Source organism: Xyrauchen texanus, chromosome 1 (assembly GCF_025860055.1).
Source record: "Xyrauchen texanus isolate HMW12.3.18 chromosome 1, RBS_HiC_50CHRs, whole genome shotgun sequence".
Taxonomy (NCBI): Eukaryota; Metazoa; Chordata; class Actinopteri; order Cypriniformes; family Catostomidae; genus Xyrauchen; species Xyrauchen texanus.
The window spans coordinates 25,271,238-25,286,043 of record NC_068276.1 but is presented as its reverse complement, the minus strand read 5'-3'; the positions used below and the strand labels follow the sequence as shown (position 1 = coordinate 25,286,043).

General features: G+C 41.0%; 1 protein-coding gene across 5 annotated transcripts in view; it reads right to left on the bottom strand.

Annotated features, from left to right (window-relative positions):
• The window catches only part of LOC127652094 (tubby protein homolog), a 109,381-nt gene that overhangs the window by 22,368 nt on the left and 72,207 nt on the right, over nucleotides 1-14,806 (bottom strand). For all 5 annotated transcript variants that reach the window (XM_052138180.1, XM_052138452.1, XM_052138407.1 and 2 more), the window contains one exon: nucleotides 10,828-10,990. In XM_052138180.1, coding sequence (XP_051994140.1) covers nucleotides 10,828-10,990 — 163 coding nt within the window. The remainder of the gene's footprint in view (nucleotides 1-10,827; nucleotides 10,991-14,806) is intronic.

The following is a 14,806-nucleotide window of genomic DNA, read 5'->3' as shown; positions in this document are numbered from 1 at the left end:
AAGAGTTAGCAAAGACATGGCCCTCACAAAGCAGATACACAGCTTACAGTATATGGAGTCATAAGGATGACCCCATTGGGCTTTTGTGTTATCAGCTAGACTGTAAGGTGTGTGAGAAGTGCCCGGCAAGACAGCCACATCTATGACAAGTGCTACAGGAAGTGTGGGGAGAAATGTCACCTGAGTATCTGGACAAACCGACAGCTAGAATGCCAAAGATCTGCAAAGCTGTCATTGCTGCACTTTTTTCATTGCAGTTATTTTTGATGAGAACACTTTGAAGTAGTTTAAGAATTTCTGGACATTTTTTAAAATTCTAATAAAAAATGTTCATGTTATTAATGTCCTGACCACACATTGTGATCAGTTGAATGCCACTTTGGTGAATAAAAGTACCATTTTCTTTCCATAAGAGCAAAATCTGTACATTATTCCAAGCTTTTGGCCGCCAGTGTACATATACAGTATATATAGTGTATATATATATATATGTGTGTGTGTGTGTACTGTGCAAATGTTATAGGCACTTGTGAAAAACTTTCAAAGTGAGGATTTCTTAAAAAAATAATGATAGTTATATTTTTATTTAATATTGATTCATTAATCAATTAATGTCATACAAAGTCCAGTAAACAGGAAAAAAGCTAAATCAATATTTGGTGTGAACACTTTTGCATTCAAAACAGCACCAATTCTCCTAGGTACATCTGGACACAGTTTTTCTGTGGTTGTTGGCAGATAGGATGTTCCAAGCTTCTTGGAGAATTCACCACAGTTCTTCTATTTATTTTGGCTGTCTCAATTACTTCTGTCTCTTCGTGTAACACCAGACTGACCCCGATGTTCAGTTGTGGGCTCTATGAATGCCATCTGTTTCAGGGCTCCCTGCTCTTCTATTCTGTTCTATTTGCAAAAGGAATTTTTGGGAGTATAACATTTATATTTCCTATTGACACACTAAAGTAGCAGATATAAATAAAAATTTTAAGACAAATGTTTTTGTGAAACATCTTATGTGCACCTAAGACTTTTGCACAGTACTATATATATATATATATATACACTCACCTAAAGGATTATTAGGAACACCATACTAATACTGTGTTTGACCCCCTTTCGCCTTCAGAACTGCCTTAATTCTACGTGGCATTGATTCAACAAGGTGCTGAAAGCATTCTTTAGAAATGTTGGCCCATATTGATAGGATAGCATCTTGCAGTTGATGGAGATTTGTGGGATGCACATCCAGGGCACGAAGCTCCCGTTCCACCACATCCCAAAGATGCTCTATTGGGTTGAGATCTGGTGACTGTGGGGGCCATTTTAGTACAGTGAACTCATTGTCATGTTCAAGAAACCAATTTGAAATGATTCGAGCTTTGTGACATGGTGCATTATCCTGCTGGAAGTAGCCATCAGAGGATGGGTACATGGTGGCCATAAAGGGATGGACATGGTCAGAAACAATGCTCAGGTAGGCCGTGGCATTTAAACGATGCCCAATTGGCACTAAGGGGCCTAAAGTGTGCCAAGAAAACATCCCCCACACCATTACACCACCACCACCAGCCTGCACAGTGGTAACAAGGCATGATGGATCCATGTTCTCATTCTGTTTACGCCAAATTCTGACTCTACCATCTGAATGTCTCAACAGAAATCGAGACTCATCAGACCAGGCAACATTTTTCCAGTCTTCAACTGTCCAATTTTGGTGAGCTCTTGCAAATTCTAGCCTCTTTTTCCTATTTGTAGTGGAGATGAGTGGTACCCGGTGGGGTCTTCTGCTCTTGTAGCCCATCCGCCTCAAGGTTGTGCGTGCTGTGGCTTCACAAATGCTTTGCTGCATACCTCGGTTGTAACGAGTGGTTATTTCAGGCAAAGTTGCTCTTCTATCAGCTTGAATCAGTCGGCCCATTCTCCTCTGCCCTCTAGCATCAACAAGGCATTTTCGCCCACAGGACTGCCGCATACTGGATGTTTTTCCCTTTTCACACCATTCTTTGTAAACCCTAGAAATGGTTGTGTGTGAAAATCCCTGTAACTGAGCAGATTGTGAAATACTCAGACCGGCCCATCTGGCACCAACAACCATGCCATGCTCAAAATTGCTTAAATCACCTTTCTTTCCCATTCTGACATTCAGTTTGGAGTTCAGGAGATTGTCTTGACCAGGACCACACCCCTAAATGCATTGAAGCAACTGCCATGTGACTGGTTGATTAGATAATTGCATTAATGAGAAATTGAACAGGTGTTCCTAATAATCCTTTAGGTGAGTATATATATATATATATATATATATATATATATATATATATATATATATACAGATGAAGTCAGATGTTCACATACACTTAGGTTGAAGTCATTAAAAAAACTTTTTTAACCACTCCAGAGAGTGCTCCATATTAGCAAACTATAGTTTTGACATGACACAAGTAATTTTTCCAGCAATTGATTGCAGACAAATTGTTTAACTTTTAATATTATTACCTATATCAGAATTCCAGTGGGTCATAAGTTTATATACACTAAGTTAACTGTGCCTTTAAGCAGGTAGGAAAAATACAGAAAACGAGGACATGCCTTTGGACAATTAGCTTCTGATAGGGGGTGTACTGAACTGGAGGAGTATCTATGGATGTATTTTAAGGCTTACCTTCAAACTCAGTGCCTCTTTGCTTGTCATCATGGGAACATCTAAAGAAATCACCCAAGACCTCAGAATAAAAAATGTGTGAACCTCCACAATTCTGGTTCATCCTTGGGAGCAATTTCCGAACGTGGTACCTGAAAGTACCACGTTCGTCTGTTCTAAGTATAAACACCATGGGACCATGCAGTCTCCTAGAGATGAACGTAGTTTGGTTCTAAAAGTGCAAATCAATCCCAGAACAACAGCAAAGGACCTTGTGAAGATGCTGGAAGAAAGAATAGAATATACATCCAAAGTAAAACGAGTTCTATATCGATATAAACCGAAAGGTTGCTCAGCAAGGAAGACACTGCTCCAAAACCTCCGAAATGTCCTCAGGTCTAATGAAGCAAAATTTGAACTATTTTGACCATAATTTACCATCCTTATGTTTGGAGGAAAAAGGGTGAGGCTTGCAAGACGAAGAGCACCATCCCAACCGTGAAGCATGGGGGTGGCAGCATCACGCTGTGGGGGTGCTTTGCTGCAGGAGGGACTGGTGCACTTCACAAAATTGATGGCATCATGAGGAAGGAAATTTATGTGGATATCCTGAAGCAATATCTCAAGACATCAGCCATGAAGTTAAAGCTCGGTCGCAAATGGGTCTTCCACATGGACAATGACCACAAGCATACCTCCAAAGTTGTGGCAAAATGGCTTAAGGACATCAAAGTCACGGTATTGGAGTGGCCATCACAAAGCCCTGACCTCAATCCCATAGAAAATCTGTGGGCAGAACTGAAATAGCATGTGTGAGCAAGAAGGCCAACAAACCTGACTCAGTTCTGTGGAATGGGCCAAAATTCCAGGCAACTTATTTTGAGAAGCTTGCGGAAGGCTACCCAAAATGTCTGACCCAAGTTAAACAATTTAAAGGCAATGCAACCAAATACTAAAAAAGTGTATGTAAACTTCTGAACCCACTAAGAATGTGATGAAAGTAATAAAAGCTTGTATGTTAACTTCTGACTTCAAGTGTATATATGTATATATATATATATATATATATATATATATATATATATATATATATATATTGGAACTCCTTCAATACTGTTTAAAAAGCATACCAGGGTGATACCAAGTGTACATTTCTGCAAAATCTAGGCAAAGTGTGGCCACTCTGAAGATGCTGAAATATAACATAGTTTTGATTTATTTGGGATTTTTTTAGTCACAACATAATTCCCATATTTCCATTTCTATTATTCAATAGTTGTGATGACTTTACTATTATTCTAAAATGTGAATAATAATAATGAATAAGTGACCCGAAATGTTTCAACTGTAATATATATATATATATATATATATATATATATATATATATATATATATATATATATTATGTCTAATGTCCAAGCAGCTCTGTGCCAGATCACCATTCACTTCATTGTATTGAAAAAGATACAAGGAAAGTGAATGGTGCACAGAGGCTAATATCCTTTTGTGTTTTAAGGAGAAGAGAAAGTCAAATGGGTTTGGGAAGTAAATTATGACAGAATTTTCGTTTTTGGGTAAACTAACTATCCCAGTTGTCAGATGAAGAAATCCAGTGTTCACCCATAAGATGGTTGCAAGTAAAAAACAAAATAACCTGTTATTTCCATGCACCCCTCGATGCAATATTAATTGAAGTGGATTCAGTGGCTGTCAGAGCAACTGTGAAATCAAAGCTTTGAGGTGAAATTAATTCCTTCTCACAGACAGTTTTTTTTAACTGTCCTTCATGACTGCTCTGCTTTCTGTAAGAAACAGATCTGTGAGAATTCCTCAGAGTCAACGCACTCTTACAAGTGCAGACAGAATGGCTGTACTTTGACATATCTCTATCTGTTTGAAACTCGTCCATAGCTACACCATTACTAAAATTGAAAGGCATGAAACAACAAGCTTGAAGAGTGAGAGGGAAATTATCAATGGTTTAGTTATGGAAAGAAACCTCAAAGATCATGGCTTACTGTTTTTGAAAAGAGAGAGGTATTTGTTTCTTTTAAGTCATGATTAGAGAGACTAACACATTGAAAATATCCATTAAGGCTGACAAACATAATGTTCAAAGAAGGAAACAGCATTCACAGATGTAATGACCAATTACTAGAGTTTTACATCTTTTTGAGTGAAGCTCAGAGTGGATTACAGCCAAAGGTACCCTCTCTTTGATGTGAGAGCACAGCATTGAGGGGAAACTGTAAATTATTCATAATAGTGTGTACTGCAAGCATCAACAGACATTCCTCTCTTTCATAAACACAATTTTAACTCACATATATAATTACAAAATCAGCATCAACTGAATGAGGATTTATCTTAGCAAAATTATGTGTGGTCAGATGTAATTAAAGGGCACCTATTATGGCATTTAAAATGTTCCTAATATTGTTTTGGGAGTCCCCAACAACAGTTTTACATGCATGCAATGACAAAAAACACTTTTGTTGTCTTATAATATGCATTTATGTTTACCTGATTTGCTCACCGACTCCCAAATGATTCGTTCAACGACTAATTTTTCCAAACCCCAATTTCGCGTGACGCTAATCTGCGGTGATTGGTCAGAACACCCAGTCAGTTGTGATTGGTATACTCTGTGCAGAGATTGTCGGAAACGGAACGCCCATCACCGCTTTGTAGTAAAATAAATCAAAATCAGAGTAGGAATCTGAGTTGATTTATGTTAGCGATCATAGCCCAAAGTTCGGTGGTAAACACCCAATCAGTTATTGTTTGCGTTAGCCCAACGCATAAACATATTGATAAAGCACTGCATTACTACAAGTTATTGCTCTATTCTTTATGAAAACTCCAATAACATCGACAAACATTTCACATATTTAAAAAAAATTGATATTGGAGACCTAGAAGCTGCGCTGAGCGTAATGTACACAACACACACAAATACTTATTAACACTGACGTGCGGTCTGGGTAGGCAAACTAGGCACTGCCAACCCTGTCAAAATTCAAAAATAAAATGTTTATTAAATAATAAACTTGTATTTGTATTTTTACTTTTTATTCTTGTGATTTATATATGCAATATGTGTGTGTTATTCCAATTGATTAGACATTATGATGACAAATGTAGCAGTTATGCATAATCAACTAAAAACAAATGGTAGAATAAGCAGTGCTTTTACGGTCCATTCATTGCAGACGACAAGCGGAAAACCCATGTTGCGCATGCGCACTTCGATCCTGTATTCTTTAACATGTACGGCAAAAAGCACAAATCTGCTGTGCCTTTTGACATAAATATGTTATGCCCTTAATCATCTCCGTTACGTATCAGACATGGACCAATTAAAATCGAGATATTCCTGGACATTTGCGTAGCTAACGTCATTACACCACAGCTAGCGTACATGCCTAATCCCCGCCAAATTAAAAATCAAAATGACAGCACCGGCCGTAATCACGGAATTAAGAAATTTTTCCAAGCTCGATTTTAATTCCAAATATGAGTTAATTGCAAGAGGGAGGTCTACGCCAGCCTTAAGCTGCGTACACACTGCCAGTGACTTTGTCGCTGCAGGTCGCCAGTGGCTGGTGGTGAAGTCGCTAGTGGGTGTTCCCACTACTGGTTGCCTAGTAACGTTTATAAATGACATTCACGGATGTCATTCCATTGCTGTTGACAGCGAATCTCTTTTCTTGCCACTAAAAACAAACATTTTGGAGGGAAAAGACTCAATCTAAATAGAATCAGTACACAAAATGCTTTATATCAAAGATAAATGAGAAACAAGGCATGCTGTTTGCCATAGCGGCTGTTTATCTCCGGCGAAAATGCAAATGCCGGTCTTTCTGGGTCCATAAAATCCCCGCGATCTCAGATACACCTTTCCACGCAGTATTTTTCTTAAAAATGTCCTTGTACGTGGGAAGAGACATATCATAGAGCACTGGGAAATTTCTAACAGCAAGAATTAGCCTTTCATCCCTCTTGATAGAGAGAGAGAGAAGGGTCACGTGAGCTCTCCCGTCGTCTCTCCTATTGGCTGTCGCTTCCGTTAGTCGCTCCAAAGTTGAACTTTTCTCAACTTTGTCGCGTCGCTGGACACGCCCACATCTAGCGCCAAAGGTCGCGACAGGAAGTCGCTGTGCTCGCATTGAAAATGAATGGTATTTAGTCGCTGTTGCGCGCGATGTCGCTGGCGGTGTGTACGCACCTTTAGATGGACTAGTACAGCAAAAGGGCCCAAAAATTATCCGATCATTTCAAACTGATTGGTATGTAAGAAAAGATTGGCTATGTGGCTGCGCTAACAATCAGCGGCTGTACTGCTATCCCTGCCTGCTTTTTTCAACCAGTCAGACTGTTTGGACTTCAGCGGGATATTGTGATTTGGTAATCTGGCTTTCATAACTCAGTGCCTAGCCTCTTTAAGACATCACCGCACGTCACTGCTTATTAAGCATGCTAAAAAACACATAAAAAAACAATTATTAATAATACTTACAGGTTGTGATTCGGAGGAGGAAGCTGATCCAAATAAACTTGGTACTGAACCTTCCATCAGTATCAGCCGGCTCGCAAATCCACACTTGAAAGCATTCATGTTCGTAAAGCAATCGTCATTAAAATGACACAAACGCAGCACAAGGTTCGGGCTATACTTGTGTGGTATAGTTGTAAATATAAACTCTAGCCACTGATTCTTCACATGCTCGTCCCTGGGCAGTGAAAAAAGGTCGTTTTGATATGCACTTCAGAACACAGCGTCTTGTTGTCGACATGATGTTTTCAAGTTTTCCCTGGTGTCTGCGCACGCAATGAGTGGGCGCGACCAATTTGATAATTTTTCGTCTTGACGTCACAACGAAAAGGAAAATGACTCGTTGGAAAAACGATTCATTACATTGACTCAGAGTCGACTCCTACTTTTGAGAGACAATAACTTTTTTTACGGTGAACTTTCATATATAAAACTTTGCAGGATGTTTTTGTTCACTTAAAGGGGTCATGACATGGGTTTTTTTTATTGTATTATTATGTTCCTTTAGGTGCAATTATAGTATTAATATATTTTTTTTTTAAGAAAAACTTTTAAAATCTAGTGATTTATGACCTTTTCCCACCCTGTTTCTCATCCTCTGATTCAAACAGTCTGTTTTGGGGGCATTTTCCATTTAAGACTTCAGTGTTAACGCCCACTGTTATGATTGGCTAACGTCAGTGCCTATGTATCAATTATTGACGCCCCAGCCAGAACAATATGCAAGTAAACTAAGTAAAAACACTGTGATTATTCATAATGAATGAAATTGCGCTTTAAAAAGTAGTTTAAAGTTTAAAATAGATTACTTACAGTTTGCGTCGTCGTTGTTCCCAGAATAGTCGGCACGGACTTATCTTTGAGCAACAGTTTTCTGGCAAAGCCAGCATCATATTGAGATTTGTTCTCAAAACAGTCATCCTTAAAATGTACAGAACAAACGCTTAAGTTAACACTGCCGTGACTGGGACGTCCGCAAAAAATAAACTGCATCCATTTTTCCCTGACGTCTGGATCTTTCGGCAGCTTATTCAGAGGTTTTGTTTGACCACAGCCAGGAACAGCACATCTGTGTGGCATCGTAATTTTCCTGTGCACAAGTAGTCTCTGTCAGAGCTCGCTGTCCATCGACTGAACACTTGTGAGGCGACGGCGATCGAAATGGCGTAGTTGTCTTGGCTAAAGCGTAGTTATCTTGTGCTGGAGGCGGTCATATGCAAACGCTGGTACGTCACTTCTAACCGTCACGTCACTTCTAACCATGAATCCAGAACGAGCTGTATTTTGAGCTTGATTAAATAAATGATTCGTTTAGAATGGGGAGGACGTCTTAAAATATTAAACTTGCAGGACGTTTTAATGATACAAAGACCTCTTATATACCAAAAGATCAAGGCAAATTTGGTTTCTCATGTCATGACCCCTTTAAATCTATGTTACACACTACATGAAAGGTAATTTTCAAAATTCCATAATAGGTGCCCTTTAAATAAATACTCCAGGTTTAATAGAGGTTAAGCTCTGTTAATTGCATCTGTGGCATGGTGTCAATTAGCACAAAAAAGGAAATGTTGACTCGTCCATTTATGAAAAATACATTTTCAGCGACACAGTTAATGGAAAAGTCATTTTTAGAGGTTTTAACCCTAAATTGCATACTTTGGGTATTTAGTGTCCAAGTATCTATTTAAATGTTTTGACCAAGTACATAACAGTATACATGAGGTTTTTCATTTTTACAAACTGAGGGACGAGACAAAATTACTTCCTGGGGTAACTGGCAGCATGTGACTGATTGAGGAAGAGGTATGTTTAAGCACCCACAAATAAAGCACTTTACCATGCAAGATAAAGGGCACTAAAACTGTGTCAGGATTAAAAGAGAAGAGAAAGGGAGAAACAATTGTAAAATATGATAAAAATTTTAATAAAATAAAGTATTTTACTCTGAACTCATGGTACAGAGCATATTGATCAAGCTGTATTAAAGACCTTAATGTACATCAGTGTTGGGCAAGCTACTCAAAAATTTTGCAAGCTAAGCTACTATCTACTCAACAAAAATTTTAGATAAGCTAAGCTAAAAGGTACACTCAAGAGAAAGTAGCTCAAGCTATAGGCCAAAAGTAGCTTGCTACATTTAAGCTACTTTTTTTTCAACCACATGCACAGAGCACACTGTTACAGACAAAGCATCTAAAAGACTTCACATGATGCCATGGCACAGTATAGTGCAATACAGTATACAGTATGGTGCAATTTGAAATGTATGTGCATGTATAAAAAACAAATTCATATTTATACATGCTACCTATACAAACCCATGTGTTCAAAATGAAAAATCACTATTTTAAAATTGTATTTATCATATTTATACTACTACCTCAACAAACCCATACCCATTTGAACATCATTTCCTTTCCTTTTTTCCTGTATAAAAACTTGTACACAAACTATTACTCTTATCCTATAATTCTTTGTCTTGCTATAATATATTTCTGTACTAGAAGCTTATGGTCAGATGCTACATTTCTTGTGTGTGTTAGCACATCTGGGCAATAACAATGTGACATCAGATGTTATCAGATGGTAATACCATGGTACTTTTAGATACAATTACCATATTTATGTACCAATTTGTATTTACATGGTGCTTCAAAGTACTTCAAAGCATACCATGGCATTACCATTGTGATTTGATATATGATTACCATATATAATTTATTTTAAAGGACCGACTCAGATGAGTGGTTCATTTGAGTCTTCCATCTATAGTTCGGATTCAAAACTGGTGATAGTAAACACCAGGTGCATGCATGATGTAGCAGCTTAGCTTTTGTCAAAGCTAAGCCGCTACCTAATCAAAAATATAGCTTCGCTATTGCAAAGCTACTTGATTTAAAAACTTGATTTAAAAACTAGCAAAGCTACCACCTCATTATTCAGAAATGTAGTTCAGCTACCCATCACTGATGTACATCTATAACACAAACAATGGTTCCTTATTGCCTGTGTTATTCTGCCATCATCAACGGAACACACAATTTCATTGTGTAGAGCTTAACAGAAATATGGTAGGATTATGCTGCATAAATAGGATGCTTGCTCACAAGTCTGCTAAAATAAAGCTTCTTGTGGCTCAGAGGAAGGACCCCTGACACTGTCCAATGTCTTAATATAGATGATTGAAGTCTGCAGTGACACTGTAGGAAGGGTTTATCTAACAGTGTGTAGTCTGGGACAGAGATCAATAGAGTAACTCAAGCCAGTACTGCTGGCAGCAGGAAGAATGGCAGCTTTGTTTGCCAAAAAAATCAGCAAGCAAGCATTTCCATTTTCAATCACTGGCCTTTGTGAGCTTCTCTGTTTGAGAAGCTTGGGTCGATATTGGCACGTCAGTGCATTGACAGCTTGAAATAATGCCTCGTGCCCCTGAGAGTGAAAGTAAAGCCTGAGTCTCTCTGGTCATTTCTGGAATTTTAGAGGGACCTATTAGGAATTAATAAAAAAAGCAGCTTTTCTGCATCTGCTAGTGGAGCTGAGCTTTGGACATGGGTAAAGGGAAGTCTGAGGTAGGAACATTGTAAAGGACAAATCATGCCATCTGTCTTTGAACTGCATTTTGTACCATGGTAGATGGTGCTGCTGTTGCCGCTGAGGTAGCTCTCCACGAGTGGTGCCTGTTCCTCTGACTGCCGGGTCCTACGGACTCGAGATCTCCCATCCAGATTAGACTGCACCATCAAGGGCTCCTGACGCTTCTTTTTCTGCTTTTGTTCCAGCAGAGCTCGCTGCAAACAGACATTAACAGCCACACAGAATATACCGTATTACTATTTATTGGCTAGACATTGCAGTATTTCTTGTTATATATGATATTCTATGCAATATATATATATATAAATTTATTATTTATTACATCAATGAATCTTATTAAGAATCATTGATGCTCAAGAAGAAAACACACTACTATATGCATATTATACATTTATTATGTAATTATCTGTAATGTAGCTTCTGAAGAGCAGTACTAAATAAAACAATATTTTATCTCTTATATTTGTATAAATTATGAAAGGGTTGTGAACATTTATGAAATAAAAGGGAATGCAAACTTATCTTTTCAACAATATACATTGTTATTAAACCTCTGATTAATCATACTTTTCTTCTGCTTTCTATCTTGTTTCTGAACAACAATCTAAATCGAGAAATGATATGATTTGGCAAATAAAAACGTAATGTTTCAGTTTAGGAGCTAATGGCTCCTAAGTAGTTTTTTTTAGTCTGGAGCCCTGAATGTAACTGATGGAAATGGCTTCCAATGTAGAAGCCCCAGTATAAAGACAAACTACAATCATTGACTATAGGGGAAGTGATCCTATTAAGCCCATGCACCATAGAAGCCCACATGTTGTTTTGTTTTGGAATATAAAAAGGACCAGAAGGATGAGAAAATGTAGGTTGTATAATAAAATTAAATGCAGATGTTGAGATGTTATTTTTAGTTCATATTCAGTGTAATTATTAGGTGTATTCCATATTGTTTTTGTTTAATCTGCAATTCTTTAATCGGTTACCCTTTGAGTTCTGAATATAAAAATTTATTAAGAATTGTTGTGCTGATTTCATAAAATGTGAACCCCATAAATTTAAAAGTATTCTAAAAGTAGTATACTTATTAGGACCAATTGTGAGCTTATTAAATGGTACACATGCACCATATAAGCCCACTCTGGACTTTGAAGTTTAGATGAGTGCGGCCGTGGTCGAGTGCCCGTCCGGAGAGAGAGAAAGCCGTAAGGGCACTTGCACCTGAGCTAAATTATGTCTAATAATTTACCTGTCTTTAATTCCAGTGAGCATGGGGAGAGTGGCATAAAAACGGCCACACCACCGCCAGAGGGTAAAGAGAGAATGACACGAGTGACCAGTTGTTAGGGTTACCTCGTCTTGTTCTCACTGTTACCCTTTGTTTATCATTTTTGTCACTTTTGTCACTCCTTAGTTTTCACTTTTGTCCCTTGTTTAACTCCATAGTCTCCTTGTCAGCTTTCGTGTTCACCGTTCATTGTTTGCACCTGCCCTCGTTAATTTGCCATCTGCTTCTGTTTATTATCTTGTTATCTTGTTTGAGTTCTGTTTGTTCATTGGTTCCTGTCTTCCCATGTCCGTGTATTTAAACCCTGTCTGTTTGTTCAGTCGGTGTCTATCGTTGAATGTTGTTAGCCTGGTATGTGTTCCCTGCCCGTTTTCTCAGTCTTGTGTTTATTTCCCCATTGAGGGTTTTTCCTTTGTTCCAGTGTTTTCCATGTACCTGCCTTGTTTGTTTTATTAATAAATTAGAACTGCACTTGGATCCGCATCTCCTCGTCTGCCTTTGCTGCTCATTCACAACAGAACGATAGACCAAAACAATGGATCCAGCGGTTCTGCGCACAAGCTGCCGTCTGCTCAGCCTTAGGCAGGGAAACCGTCCAGTGGAGGACCACATCCGCGATTTCCTCGCGATTGCGAGTGCCACCGAATTCCCTGACTCCGACCTGGTGGTGTTTTTTCAGGCCAACCTGAATTGTGCGCTCCAGGAGCGGTTACCACCGTCGACGCGGCTGGGCGCTCACGAGGTTATTGAAGAGACTCTGCTGGTCTGCGCTTCACCGTTCACTGTGGGCATCATCGAGGAGAACCCTGCCACTCCTCCCACAGTGGTAACCCTCCATTCGCCCGTGGTTCGTCCCTTCACGCCTGCCTTGGTCAGCGAGCCAGCGCGGCCCTCTTCATCTGCCCAGAGGAGGGAGAGAAGACGGGCTTCCACCTTCAGGCCCACGCCTGCCCCGGTCTTCGAGCCTGTGCCCACGCCTTCTACGGTCAGCGAGCCAGCGCCCACGCCTGTCACGGTGAGCGAGCCAGCGCCCACGCCTGTCACGGCTCCGCCCCTCAAGCCTCTTGAGCCTCCCAGGGCTCTGCCCCTCAAGCCTCTTGAGCCTCCCAGGGCTCTGCCCCTCAAGCCTCTTGAGCCTCCCAGGGCTCCGCCCCTCAAGCCTCTTGAGCCTCCCAGGGCTCCGCCCCTCAAGTCTCTCGAGCCACCCAGGGCTCCGCGTCCAGAGTCTCTCGAGCCTCCTACGGCTCTGCCTCCCGAGCCTCCTTCGGCTCCGCCTTCAGAGCCTACTACGGCTCTGCTCCCAGAGACTCCAGAGCCTTCTAGGGCTCCGCCTCTAGAGCATCTATTGGCTCCACTTCCAACGCCTCCTGGGCCTCCCTCGGCCCCGCCTCCTGGGCCTCCCAAGTCTTCTACGGCTCCGCCTCCGAAGTCCTCCTTGGCTCCGCCACACGCGGCTCCGCCGGCCCCTATCCTGCGGTCACCACCCAGGTCCTCCAAGCCTACCCACATCACTGCCCTGTGGCCAGCTCCCAGGCCTCCTGAACCTATTCTTGCCCTATGGCCAGCTCCCAGGCCACCTGAGCCTGTCCTTGCCCTGAGGTCAGCTCCCAGACCTCCTGCACCTGTCCTTGCCCTACGGCCAGGTCCCAAGCCTCCTGAACCTATCCTTGCCCTGTGGCCAGCTCCCAGACCTCCTGAACCAGTCCTTGCCCCATGGCTATCTCCTAGACCACCAGAACCGGCCTCTGTCCTGTGGCCACGTCCCAGGTCCCCTGAACCAGCCCTTGACCCACGGCCATCTCCCAGTCCACCTAAACCGGCCTCTGTCCTGTGGCCTCCTCCTAGGCCCCCTGAGCCGGCCCTTGCCTTATGGCCAGCCCCCGGGCCCTCTAAACCTGTCCCTGCCCGGTCGATACCTCCCTGGCCCCTCAAACCTGTCCCTTTGTGCCCCCAGGGACTGCCTAATTGGCCCCATGGACTGTCTCATTTCCCTTTGCGCCCTCGTGGACCGTCTCATTGCCCCTCGTTGCCCCCTTGGACTGCCTGTCTGCCCCTCGTTGCCCCCTTGGACTTCCTGCCTGCCCTTTGTGCCCCCAGTCAATGGACATTTTTTGTTTTTTGTTTTATGTCATGTTACTGTTGATCGTCTGGAATCCGATCCTTGAGGGGGGCTCTGTAAGGGTTACCTCGTCTTGTTCTCACTGTTACCCTTTGTTTATCATTTTTGTCACTTTTGTCACTCCTTAGTTTTCACTTTTGTCCCTTGTTTAACTCCATAGTCTCCTTGTCAGCTTTTGTGTTCACCGTTCATTGTTTGCACCTGCCCTCGTTAATTTGCCATCTGCTTTTGTTTATTATCTTGTTATCTTGTTTGAGTTCTGTTTGTTCATTGGTTCCTGTCTTCCCATGTCCGTGTATTTAAACCCTGTCTGTTTGTTCAGTCGGTGTCTATTGTTGAATGTTGTTAGCCTGGTATGTGTTCCCTGCCCGTTTTCTCAGTCTTGTGTTTATTTCCCCATTGAGGGTTTTTCCTTTGTTCCAGTGTTTTCCGTGTACCTGCCTTGTTTGTTTTATTAATACAGTAGAACTGCACTTGGATCCTCATCTCCTCGTCTGCCTTCGCTGCTCATTCACAACACCAGTGACTGGCGTGTCTTATTGAGTGCTTTATTTTATTGTGAAGCTGTAGACTCAGAAAAGTTTATGTTGACAACATTTGTGTTAC